The sequence below is a fragment of the Rhinolophus sinicus genome, linkage group LG05, assembly GCF_036562045.2.
Source record: "Rhinolophus sinicus isolate RSC01 linkage group LG05, ASM3656204v1, whole genome shotgun sequence".
Taxonomy (NCBI): domain Eukaryota; kingdom Metazoa; phylum Chordata; class Mammalia; order Chiroptera; family Rhinolophidae; genus Rhinolophus; species Rhinolophus sinicus.
In genome coordinates this window covers 1,597,850-1,610,825 of record NC_133755.1, presented here as the reverse complement: position 1 = coordinate 1,610,825, position 12,976 = coordinate 1,597,850, and the positions used below count along the sequence as shown (strand labels likewise).

At 46.5% G+C, this 12,976-nt stretch overlaps 1 protein-coding gene across 3 annotated transcripts in view; it reads right to left on the bottom strand.

Moving 5' to 3' along the window:
* TRAPPC12 (trafficking protein particle complex subunit 12) overlaps positions 1–9,912 on the bottom strand; it is a 50,447-nt gene extending 40,535 nt beyond the window's left edge. Inside the window, exons 1-3 of one of the 3 annotated variants that reach the window (XM_074331635.1) lie at positions 9,893–9,912; positions 7,481–7,757; positions 433–1,665 (exon numbers count right to left, since the gene is read on the bottom strand). In XM_074331635.1, the coding sequence (XP_074187736.1) occupies positions 433–1,665; positions 7,481–7,757; positions 9,893–9,897 (1,515 nt within the window). In that variant the 5' untranslated portion in view covers positions 9,898–9,912. Of the gene's footprint in view, positions 1–432; positions 1,666–2,443; positions 2,468–7,179; positions 7,758–9,892 lie in introns of those variants that run through there. The other 2 variants (XM_074331636.1, XM_074331637.1) reach the window with 2 other exon arrangements.
* Between the last annotated feature and the right edge of the window lie 3,064 nt (positions 9,913–12,976).

Here is a 12,976-nt window from a genome sequence, read left to right as displayed (position 1 = left end):
TACACCTGAAATCTATGTAACTTTACTAACATTTGCCACCCTATAAACTTAAAAAAAAAAAAAAGGAATGGGGGCTTTATCATTTACTAGAGCCCAAATGTCACAAATAAATCGACCACACAACGTCTAGAGCTACTTCAGAGGATTGTGATGCAAGTACTTACCCGGCAGAATTTATTTCTAAGACTATGACTGACTCGTTCCTTAAATACATTCCAGGAAGGATGTCAAGAGGGCTCTGAATTACCTGGAGACATAACACAGACTCTCACAATCAGAACCTCAGGACCTGCAGAGAAGTAGGATTTCCTAACACTCAGGGTATTTAATTATACGTGCATTAGAGCGTATGTACATGAACAACAGATGGAAAGAATGCCACGTGGATGTGGAATCACGTGCTTCACTGAGGGCAAACGCCCCGCGTCTCACCTGGATGTTGTCAAACTTGAGGCCTGGCATGGTGAGCTTCTCCTTGTCCACAAACAGTGTGCTGTACTGCTGGGCTGCCACTGCCATCAGGACGGCCCTGGTCCCCTCCCCGGGAAGCCAGGCGTCACTCCTCCGGTCCATCTCACTCATGCTCAGGGCGGTGGCAAAGGGGTCCTCCGTCCCTGCGAACACAGCCTGGATCTGTGAAAAGGGCTTTGGAGACTGAGGACATTCCAGAGGAGACATGCAAACACCCGGTTCTGATCTTTCAACCTCTGGGGAGTAAGAAGGGTCCGCAGAACCTGGGGCGTTCTCTCCCCCCGGGGTAGCAAGGGAAGACAATTTTTCTGGAACTGAAGAGCTTGCGTTGGGATTGCTGACGGAAATGAAAGTGGAAGTTGTGAACGAATCAAAGAAGTCCGAGGCCAAGGAATTGGTGTTGGTCGTGTCTGCAAAAAACGTGCTGAGGCTCGGGCTTGGCTGGACCACCTGCGGGGGGCTCTGGGGGGCCGGCTGGCTGGCGCCGCTGAAACTAGGTGACTTCACCATCTGAGACTCGAAGCCATCCGGCAGAAAGAGCGGTGTCTGGGCGATAGCGGGCTGGGACTGGCTGAAGATGGTGCACACAGGCACAGACTCCTCTCCGGGGGAGGGCTGCCCGGAGGACCGAGCTGCTCCCTGCCCCCCTGGGAGGGCGCCCGCGTCCCTGGGGCCCGAGTCCTCTGCACCTTTGTTCTCAAAGGCAGGCTCGCCTTCTCCTTCTTGCTCCGGGTCTCCCTTCAAGGACGCTCTGCTGTCAGGGGTCATGTCAGAGAGGCCTTTAGGTGTCTCATCCCCATCACTCTCACTGTCATTACCCAGCGTGTCAAGTGCTCCTGTATCCATGACATTTTCCAGTCTGTGGCCAGCGCTGCCCTCGTCAGGCGCCGCGACATCCTGCACACCCCCAAGGTCACCCGCGTCATCTTCACTATTATTAGGAGAGTCGGAAATGAGGACACTCTCCATCATGTGCTCATTAAGCTTATCTACGAAATTGGAATCTTCTGACACAGTCTCATTCCCCTCAGACCCAAAGTCGTCCCCACCGAGATCAATGGTTTCCTCGTGATAGAGCAGCTGCCCCTCTTCTGGCTGGGGCGTCTGCGGGGTGATGCTCTCGGCTCGCCCCTCGGCCGGCTGGGGCTCCTCAGTCACGCTCTGCTCGGTGCCCTGAGTGTTCTCCATGGTTGCCTAAAACCAAGACAAATATAAACCAGCCTCATCAGCTTTCTGCCTCGGTTACTGTGAGCTGACTTGATCCTATTAAAATTGTTTTAATTTATAAAAATGGTGAATGCATGTCATTATACATTTGTCTAATCCCACTGAATGCACAACACCAAGAGTGAGCCCCAGTGTCAACTAGGGACTTCACGTGATAATGACGTGTCAATGCAGGTTCATCAACTGCAACAAACGTGCCCTGGTGGGGGAGGCAGAAGGCACATGGAAACTGTGTGTACCTGCCGGCAATTCTGCAGTGAACCTAAACTGTTCTAAAAACGAAAGACTATTTAACAAACACTCATCAGTTCTGTAGTCAAATGATTCAACATTCAAAAGACTCCATCTCTCCACACACTTATTCAGTACTGTGGTAAAAGACATGTAACAAAATCTACCACCATAATCATTTTTTAGTGTACAGTTCAGTGGTATTAAGTTGTGCAACCATCACCACCATCCAGCTCCAGAACTTTCCATCATCCTCAGATGAAACTCAGTCCCCATTAAACACTAACTCCCCATTCCACTCTCCTCCCTCTCCCTGGCACCCACCATCTACTGTATGGACCTATAAAATGGACTATTCTAGGTACTTCACAGAAGTGGAATCACACAGTATGTGTCCTTTTGCCTCTGTCTTATTTCACTGAGCAAACTGTCCTCCGTGTTCATTCAGGTTGTAGCAGGTATCTGAATTTCCTTAATTTCTAAGGCTGAATAATACTCCACTGAGTGCACGTACACGTTTTTACCCATTTATCTGTTGATGGACATTCTGACTGCTTCTATCACTTGACTACTGTGAATACTGCTGCTGTGAACCAGCGCACGAGCGTCTCTTCCAGGGCCTGCTTGCCATTCTTTCGCGCGTATGCCCAGAAGTGGGGCGGCTGGATCAGACGGCTACTCTACTTGAAATATTTGAGGACCTGTCAGATGGTTTTCCACAGTGGCCACACCACTGCACGTCCCCACCAGCAGTGCACAGGGCTCCCGTGCCTCCACATCCTCGCCAAGCTTGTTCTTCTCTGTTTGACTGTAGCCATCTCACCAGGCGTGAGGTCCCCAGCCTTTCAAACCCCACTTATTCTTTAATACTCGGATGGAATCCCCCCTCCTTCAGGGAGCCTTCTCAAGACCCTCCAACCTACAATAAGCCCTCGCTCTCTGCGCGTTACCATTGTTTGCTTCACTCTGGGGGTTTGGGACAGCGAGACGGCATGAATGTCAGAGACAGTAAGGAAACCTAGGCTGGCTCACTGGGGCACGCTGAGGGCTGACGCTGACGACGACACCGAGACGATACACTGGTGCTCACTAAGTGTGTTATGTGTTTGCTTGCTCGGTCGTCAGAATAACCCTATGACATGGCTGCTGCCAGTTCCTCCGTGTTCGAGAGGAGGAAACGGAAGCTTAGCAAGGTTCTCTGGCTTTGCTCACAGTCACTCGCTACTCAGGGTGAAGCGAAGACCACATAAAGCTGAAACGCTGGGTGGACGCTGGCTGGTGGGGCCACAGCACCAAACAAGACTGAGTATGCACTCTAAAAAACTATCTGCTCCTTTTCTTAAAGAATTCAGCAAAAGTTACCGTATATAGTTCTCCTCTCACATTCAAGTTAAGGAAACTAAGACTATCATAAAAGATGAAGGTTTTTCTGTGGGGGAGGGGGGAGAGGGCAACCGAACCAATACCTTTCTGACTTTTAAAAACTATACTTACTGTGTTTCCCCGAAAATAAGACCTAGCCAGACCATCAGCTCTAATGCGTCTTTTGGAGCAAAAATTAATATAAGACCCAGTCTTATATTATATTGTATTATATAAGACCCGGTCTTATACTATAGAAAAATAAGACCAGGTCTTAAATTAATTTTTGCTCCAAAAAACGCATTAGAGCTGATGGTCCGGGTAGGTCTTATCTTTGGGGAAACAGGGTAGCTGATCTCTAGATCAGATTACTTTTTTTCCTCATGGTCAACACTTTCATCACAGTATCCAAGTGGGCTGTCCCTCCAGCTGGATCACCCTGAGATCTAAAAACAAGATTATTTTAAAGTAGATAAAGTCAAACATTTTGGAGAAGTTTCTTATCCAGCATAGTCAGTTACTAATTCCTCATTTATTATATATTCATCTAGTAACTATTAACTATAAATGAGTCAAAGATACAATGAAAAGGAACAAAAGCCTTTTTTCTTGTCATGTTTCAGTCAGCGCAGACTGGAGGCTGGCTCGAGACATGAAAGCGTGGATGCACCCTCCCAGGTAAGGCTTTTCCCTGGGTTCTCCCCGTGCAGGAAGTGGAGGCTGGGCACGAAGACCATGTAACCTCTGTGACAGCTGAAACGACACCTCTAAACTGCCTGACAGATGAGGACACAGAACCAGAGAAGTGATGGAGCGCTCTGAAATCACTGACAGTAAACCATATGGCCCGGAAGTGGCTCCTGACTAAATCTCTGACTGAACCTCTGAGGACTGGAGTCCCCAGGCCCTAGCACAGAGCCTGGTACCTGGGAGATGCCAGTAGCTCCTGCTGGTTGACTGTTGGTTCTGAGCCCTTCTCAGAATAAACCCACGTCAGATTCTAACTCCAGATGTCCTAATACCACGTTAATGGACAACTGTGGAATAATGGAGACTATAAGATAAGGTCTGACACGCAATCACAGGAAAAGGTCAAGAACATCAAAACTGGCAAAGCCACACTGCTGTCTTTATATGTAGGGGAAAAGGAGAGAACTCTATCCTTAAAATAAGCAAAATTCACTGCCAGTAGAGGTCAATTTGTGTGTATTACAAGATTCTCACAGAGAAAGACCGGCTAAACTGGGCGCCTGTGAAAGTGTTGAGGTGCTGAGTCCCTTCCCACGGGACACTGGACGAAGGGCAGACTCACCACTGTGCAGGGCCCATTCATTACGTGCTCGGGTAATAACTGGTTCCACAATAATGAAAGAAACCCAATTAAAGCTATGAATTTTTTGCCTACGAACTAAGACAAAGATTTTTAGAAGTAATTTTGGGGAACCTTATTTATTGATGGTGAGAATGAAACCTTTATGAAGGACAGCTAGCAAAGGACAAAACTCTTACACAATAACTCTGTTTACGAATTTACCGAAAATGTTTTTAAAGAGATCATCTTTGGAACAAAAGAAAGCTAAATAAAAAGCAACAGTCTTTCAAGTCTTGAGTTTGTAACTATTAATATGTTTTGATTCTCTTCAGAAACCTTGTTTCCAATCAAATCTAATTTAGAAAATCAACTTCTACATGTTTCCTGGTGATGTTTACACAGAAGCTGCCTAGTTCAGAGGGAAGATTACATTGTTATTCTGGATTTCTAAATAGAAACCACATATTCATGAAAAACCATTCATAGGACTGGACTGAAATGTCCTGCAAACCAGGGACCAGGCCTCCGAGTGCTGCTGTGTCTCAGACATCAGGGCAATGCAAGGAGCCTGCGCGCAAGGAGCCCAAGTTAGAGGACGACAGAGAGGAAAGTTAAGCAGCTGTAACACAAATACGCGGATGGGAGAGGAAACATGATGCACCAGATGAAAGGGGGACTGGGCAGAACGGGAGAGTGACCCTGGATGGGGAGGGGTAGCCTCTAAAAGCCACAAGTAAGTTTTCTTACTTTTTCGTTAGAAGACCTTGGAAGGTTCTTGTTATTCTTCCGCTTCTCTTTTAAAGGCACATTTTCTATAAATAATCTTTATTAAATATTGATTGGATACAAAACATTATTTACAGCACGTGGCTAAGACAATACGTATTACTACCTTCAGAGGTGATATTCTGCAATTTGTCGCACTCTTCCTTTTCTTTAATTTTCCACATGTGCATTTCCCCAAGCAACATGTTACTTAAAATTTGCAGTTTTTGACTTTATTTCTCTCTGCACTTTTAACCTGGTAAGTGGTGTGATTTCATTCATCTTCACTGGTAATAATGGCCTCTTGGGTGATGGGGCCACAACACATCATCTATTCTACTGTTGAAGGATATTTGAGGTGTTTTTAGGTTTTTGATACTATAAACAGTTCTGTTATGAACATCCTCATACACGTCTCCTGGTGTGCACGTGACAATTTCTTCATATTAAAAGTGTGTGTGTTAGGTCTTTGAGAATACACTTGTTCACCATCACTAGATAATGCCAAACTGCTTTACTAAGGGGTTGTACCAATTTACACACTTAGTAGCAGTGTATACACTTGATATTGTCAGACTTAATTAATATCGAGAGTATATAAAAATTCCTACAAAGCAATAGGACAAACAATCCACAAGAAACACAGGCCAAAGATTTGAATAGGCTGGGATACATATTTCACAAGCATGCATCCTAGAACTTCAACAGCCATACTTCTTGATTTTTTCAGGACAATTCCATTTTACACTTATGGTCTCAGAGAAAGGAAATACCTCTTTCTGGTCTCAAGAGTCCTAATGAGACGATATATGGTCTCACTACCCATAACCTCCCCATCTACTGCGAGACATATATCACGGAGGAACTCCTGCACATGGGCACCAAACCCAAAAATACCTCCCCCCTCCCAAAGCCCCCACAATAAAAAATCTAAAAACAACCAGTGCCCACAGACACAATAATCAATAAATAGTGGCACATCCAAAACTGGACTATTAACCAGTAGTGAAAATGGATGAACCATCGCATGTCAATGCAGCAATGTTTGAATCTCACAGATCTAATGTTGCACAAAGAACAAGTAGAAAATCAAATAGTTATGATTCTCTACATAAAGCTCAAAACATAAACTAAACAATATGTTCCAGGAATACAAACATAAAAGCAAGGGGGAAGGAGGTTGGATGGGAGAGGGACACATGAAGAGTTTCAAAGCCATTGGCAATGTTATCTTCCGTGTATATCACATGTAGTCTTTATATTTCAAAATTTAAAAATGGAAAAGCACACGCTTCTGTTCCTGATCTGCATCTGATAGAAAATGTTACGTTTCCTATTACTGCTTTAATAATTTTCATTAAGCGACACGATTATAAGCTTATGTCAACACTGAGAAAGGAAAGGGTACCTAAGGTGCCACTCCAGCTGGGTGGGTGACCGAGCGGACACAGTCAGCGCCTAACCAAGGCCTTCCCGGGCCAGGAACACTTGCCGATAGTTCCCATGGAAGACAAACGAGTGGAGGAGGCAGTGCCTGTGCTTCCTACATCCTGATACAAACGCAGAAAGAACTGGGGCAGCCCCGCTCCCACCTCGGGACTCAGGTGCTTGACCCCCTCCCCTGCCTGGAGACGCCCCCCCCCCCATGCAGAGTAAGCAGAGCTGCGCGCGCAGCTGCACCCGCCTCCGTCCCACCGCACAGGGAAGCAGCCGCCAACTGTCCCGACGCCGAGCGGGGCGTCGAGGCCCCAGGCACTGCGCTCAGGCACCGAGCTCGGAGGGGCCCCAGTAAAGTCTCTTCCTGAACCTACCGAGACTCTGGTCTCTACACCGACACCATCGAAACGCTAGCAGAGAAATCGGACTTTGTCTTCGTCCAGGCGAGTGCTTTGCACACGAGCTGAATCAAGGCCTTAACATCTCTAAGGACTGACAAAGCCTCCCGCCGAGCGGAGGCGGGAGGGCACCTTGGGAGGTGCGCCCACCCGGAGATGAGCCCCCCAAGGCGGAGAACCCTGGGAGGAGCCCCCGAGGGGCTGCGGTGGGGCCGAGGGCGGGCGGGGCGGCGGCTGGGCCGCCTGACCCCCTCCCTGCAGCCCGGCCGATCCTCACCTGCCGCCGCCCGCTAGGGCTGGAGAGACGGCCACCTGCGGCCGTGCCCAGGGCTCGGGAGAGAGCGGAGGAAGCCGGAAGAGGACAAGATGCGCCCGGCCGGCGGCTCTGCGCCTGCGTGCGCCGCTCTCGCGCATGCCCAGTGCGGGGCCTGGAGGCCCACCTGTCGCAGCCGGAAGCGGAAGCGCGGAGCTTCCAGTTTGTGCAGCGAGGGGTGGGGCCTGGGCCCCGAGGTTGACCGGGGCCGGGGAATGGTCTTGGGCGCGCAGCCCAGTACCTGGGAATGGAGAGGAAAATTGTGCTGATGTCAGAGGCCGCAAGCAAACCTGTGGCCGAGGGGCAGCTGGAAGCGCGATTAGGCTGTTTATTCTGGGCCACAGCGCCCTAGAAATACTGTCGTTCTAGGGTTTGCCTTTGTGCCTACCCATGTTTCCAACTTCCAGTGCTTCTGCCTAGTGTGTAATGCCATTAACGATGGAAATAGGAATAATGGTAGCGGTAGGCAGGTGGACTTAACCCAGCAGCGTGAAGGTAGATTTGCATTCTCAGCTCCCACAGCTTATCTCAGGCACAGGGAGCCAGTGACTAGTGCGCTCCTGTCTGTGCCGCTGTCTCCTTGATTTCTGTCGTGATCACCCAGATCTCATTAACCCAGCAAATATTCATCCAGCCTTGACTCTGCCAGGCACAGTGTTAGGCGCTGGAATACAACTGGCCAAACCAGTCGTGGCCATTTCTTTCTTCCTCTTTTTTAATGATTAAAATTTTCCAATTTATTTTTAACAGATTAAATATTGTATATATTTAAGGTATATAATGTATACAATGTGAAATAATTACCACAGTAGAACAAATTAACATAACCTTCACCTCACTTAGTTACCTTTTTTTTGGTATGTGGTGACTACTTGAGATCTACTTGGCAAATTTCAAGAATAGGATATATTATTAACTATTCGTACCATTTTGTAAATTAGCTCTCCAGAACTTACTTATTTTATGACTGAAAGTTTGTGCCCTTTGATCAATATCTCCCCTTGCCGCTACCTCTCAGCTTTTGGTAACCGATACTGTACTGTGGATGAAAAAGGGGCCACGTACTAAACCTGACAAGCTCAGGGGAGGCCAGCATGGCAGGCCTTACAAACTCAGAGAACAAAATTAACCACATAGGATGGTCTGACACATAAAAATTCCCAACTGAAAGCGGGTCATGGCAGGTATTCACATCCTGGGCCTGCACATTCCTTGACAAAAGTCAATCTTTAAGTAAGCCTGCCTATTGTCTTTTAGCATCTAAGATAACATACCTGTGGAATGTCAGAGTAATCCCTTTTTCTGGACTCCTCAGGGCACAACCCACCTCACCAGAGCATGAGACCACAACAGAACCCCTCATTGTTATCTTGTTCCCCAAATACCATCTGTCGTGCAGGGGCTCAGCTCCCGCTCCCCACACAAGAACGCAGGACATGGTGAGGCCAAAAAGGAACACCCACGGAGCCATAGATGGGGGAGTCATACCACTATAGTCTCGCTGGCGGCTGGGTTGGAGACACAGGAAGCAGGAGCCACACGATCTGCAACCTGCCGTCTGCTTCTCTATCAACCAGCCAACCTCACTTGCTAGCTGCAATCCACTCTTGCAGGCTCAGCCACCATCTCCTTGCTAGCCCCCATTTTTCTGCTAGCGTAGCCACAGCAGTTATATTAGTGGCCAATGGCTCACTGGTTACAGCTGACGGCCAACTAGCCACAGCTGATGGCCATCCAATCACAGTTGATGGCCATTTACTACCTGAGCCAGCACCTTTCCACGTGAGGCCGAGAGCCTGGAAGCTGCACTCCTGGCTCTGTCCCCACACCATCTCTATGTGCTGTAAATGTTATTAACTATTCTGTATCCACCCATGTAAGAGAAGTATTTCTCTTTTTTACTTTTTATCCAATCCAAAAAATTTCCCCGCTTTGCTTTCTCTAGCCCCCTTAATCTGATGGATTTCATGTAACCCTCCTTACCCCTCCTCCTTTGATGCTCATGTATAAAATAAGCAGCAGAACTGCCCTTCTCTGGAGGATTTTTCTCAATCCGTTGAGCTTTTGCTCCCTGGCAATCGTCATCAGTTTGGCTCAAATAAACTTCTTTAAAATTCTCTATAGGTTTGAACATTTCTTATGTCAACAGTGCTGTTACTAGGACTTCAACTTTCTTTTTAAGATTCCCCTTATAAGTGGAATCATGCAGTATTTGTCTGTGTCTGACTTATTTCAATTAGCACAATGTTCTCCAGGTTCACCCATGTTGTTGCAATGACAGGATTTCCTTCTTTTTTAAAGGCTGAATAAGATTCCATTACATACGAAGTTGGACAATTAAGTTTGTGAACTCACCCTAGAAAAAGTGCTACATACCTCATTGCTGAATACCACCATGGTCACCTTCGAAGCACTCCCCTTGGGAATCTTTGCACTGATGCCAGCACCTAGTCCACCCTTCAAAGCAATTTTGGAACTCTCTTTCTGGAATGGCCATCAGAGCTGTTGTTGTATTACCCCTTGATGTCCTGAATGTCCTCAAAATGTCTTCAATATTTGCTTTATCTTCAGGTAAAGAAAGAAGTCATTGGGGGCCAGATTGGGTGAGTAGGGATGGTGTTCCAATACAGTTATTTGTTTACTGGCTAAAAACTCCTTCACAGACAGTGCCGTGTGAGCTGGTGCATTGTCGTGATGCAAGAGCCATGAATTGTTGGCAAAAAGTTCAGGTCGTCTAACTTTTTCACGCAGTCTTTTCAGCATTTCCAAATAGTAAATTTGGTTAACTGTTTGTCCAGTTGGTATAAATTCATAATGAATAATCCCTTTGATATCAAAAAAGGTTAGCAACATGGTTGCAACAAGTTTGTGAACTTGTCAGACCTAGTATGTGTGTGTGTGTGAATATATATATGTATATGTGTATGTATATATGTATATGTATATACATGTAGGTGATCCTTGAACATGAGTTTGAATTGTGTGGGTCCATTTACCTATGTAAGAATTTTTTTTAAACAAATACCTGTACTATTTTTTATCTGTTTGGGAGTCTGTGGATGTGGGAGGCCGATTGTATGCATTGATCTAGGCCATTTTATATAAGGGACTTGAGCATCCATGAATTTTGGTATCTGAGGAAGGTCCTGGAACCACAGCCCTGAAGATACAAAGGGAAAATTTAAGTTTTTGGGGAGTCAAAAGTTACACATGGATTTTTTATGGTGCGGGGGTCAGCATCCCTAGCCCCCACATTGTTCAAGGATCAACTGTGTATATATTGGGGTGCCAAAAAATGTATACCTTTTTTTTTTTGAGGAGGGCACAGCTCACAGTGGCCCATGCGGGGATCAAACTGGCAACCTTGGTACTATTAGCACCACGCTCTAACCAACTAACTGGTCACCCCAATATTTACATTTTAAGAGATGTTATCTATGTATTACTTTTCAAAGTTGAATTACGGTAACAGTGTGTAGTATGAAGTTTGCTCAAAAGATGGCATTAATCAAATGAATGCTAGCATCACTATGAGACAGGCAGGACAGTCAAAGAAAATGGTGGAAGCACGGTTGTTGTTTGAGAATCGCAAGACCGTTTTGCCGTGGTGTTTGAAATCCGAGAACATTGTTGAAGTATAACAATGGAGGTGTGAGTATGCAACAGAACCTCCAACACACCTAACAATTGCACGCATTCGTTATAACTTTGAGACGCACGGTGCTGTGTGAAGAAATTAAAACGGCAGGCACATCCATGCAAGTGGACACTGGTCAGTGTGGCTCAAGCAGTACATAATTCGCCATAATCAGAAGTGTCTGGACGCTGATGGTAACCACTTTGCACACCTCTTATACTTGCAGAAGTCAAACGTGACTTGTATTCATCTTCTTTTATTGGTATATATTATTACAATTTTAATACTTTCTTTGGCACCCTCTGTAGATATATGTATATATCTCACATTTTCTCTATACAGGTATCAGTGGGTTAGGTTGTTTCCATGTCTTGGCTACTGTGAATATTGCTGCAATGAACATGGAATGCAGATATCTCTTTGAGATAGGGATATTTTTTTATCCTGGATCACAGAAGTCAGATTGCTTGATCATATGGTAACTCTATTTTTAATTTTTTGAGGAACCTCCACACTATTTTCCATAGAGGCTGTATTACTTTACATTCCCACCAACAGTGTATGAGGGTTCCCTTTTCTCCAATCCCACCAACAGTTACCTATTGACTTTTTGATAATCGCAATCCTAACAGGTGTGAAGAGATATCTCATTGTGGTTTTGATTTGCATTTCCTTGATGATTAGTGATGCTGAGCATCTTTTCATATACCCGTTCCAAACTCAGCCATTTGTCATGAAAATAGATTTAAGGTAGAGAGACAATTTAATCACATGGAGGAGAGATGTATGGTCTTTGAAATTATTGGAACCCATGTTAGTGAAGGAGGTTCAGCTGTGATTCCCGAAGGAGGAAACCCTGGGATTCCGTACAATGTGACCCCTGTCTGCCAAGGGTTAGATAGACCAGTCTCAAGATCTGGGCTGGTCTGACTAAATGCTGTTCTTGCTAAATGTTATAATGCAGCAGTGTTTTGCAGAAGCTCTAATTAACCAAATCCAGAGAAGTTCAGCCAACTGTAAATAAGAAATCAACATGTACGTAACCAAATAGTGTATATAAGCAATGGCTAAGCCTACCTTCAGGGAGATGGAGCTTTGGATGTGAATGAATCCTGTCTTTTTTACTTGCTGCAAGTAAAAATTACCTAAAAACAACCACGTCTCATTCTTGAATAGAACACTCCAAGTGGTGAACCCCTTGCGTTGGTTAACAAGAGCACTGCACAATGTCAAAACGAGCGCTGAGGGAGTACAGCCTAAGGGGGTCAACTTCTCCACCACCACAGTCCTTGGATGTTCCGGGGAAGCCAGCGTCTTCCCAGCAGATTCCCGTTCATTGTGAAACGACGGGTCAAACACTGCCAGCAGCGCCATGCCAGCCGTCACTTATCCGCCAACACTGGCAATGCAGCAGTGCGAGCCTTTACCCGCGCAACACAGCGCTGGGCACCTCCAGACACGCGTTGGCAGGGTCCCGTGCGTTAAGGGTCCTGGGCAGAGCCTGAGTGACAGACCAGGCAGGCACACGGGCTCCCACACTGGCACCTGGGCCGAGTCTCTCCCTCTGCTCATTTCTCGGTGTCTATCCTATCACATCACCGCTTGTGCCCGCCCTCGTTACTGAATTTCGTGGCGGCTCATCTGTAACATGAAGTACGATAACTTTAGTTGTAAGGCTGGAGCGAACAACTTCAAGACAGTACATATAACGCTTTTGCCTTCGCGCTCGGCAACGCACCCCTGGTTACAGAGACGGGGTCCCAGCCCTTGGGGGCACTTCCGGGATGGCGGAAAGGGAGGGGCCCAGCAGGAGACGTCTGAGC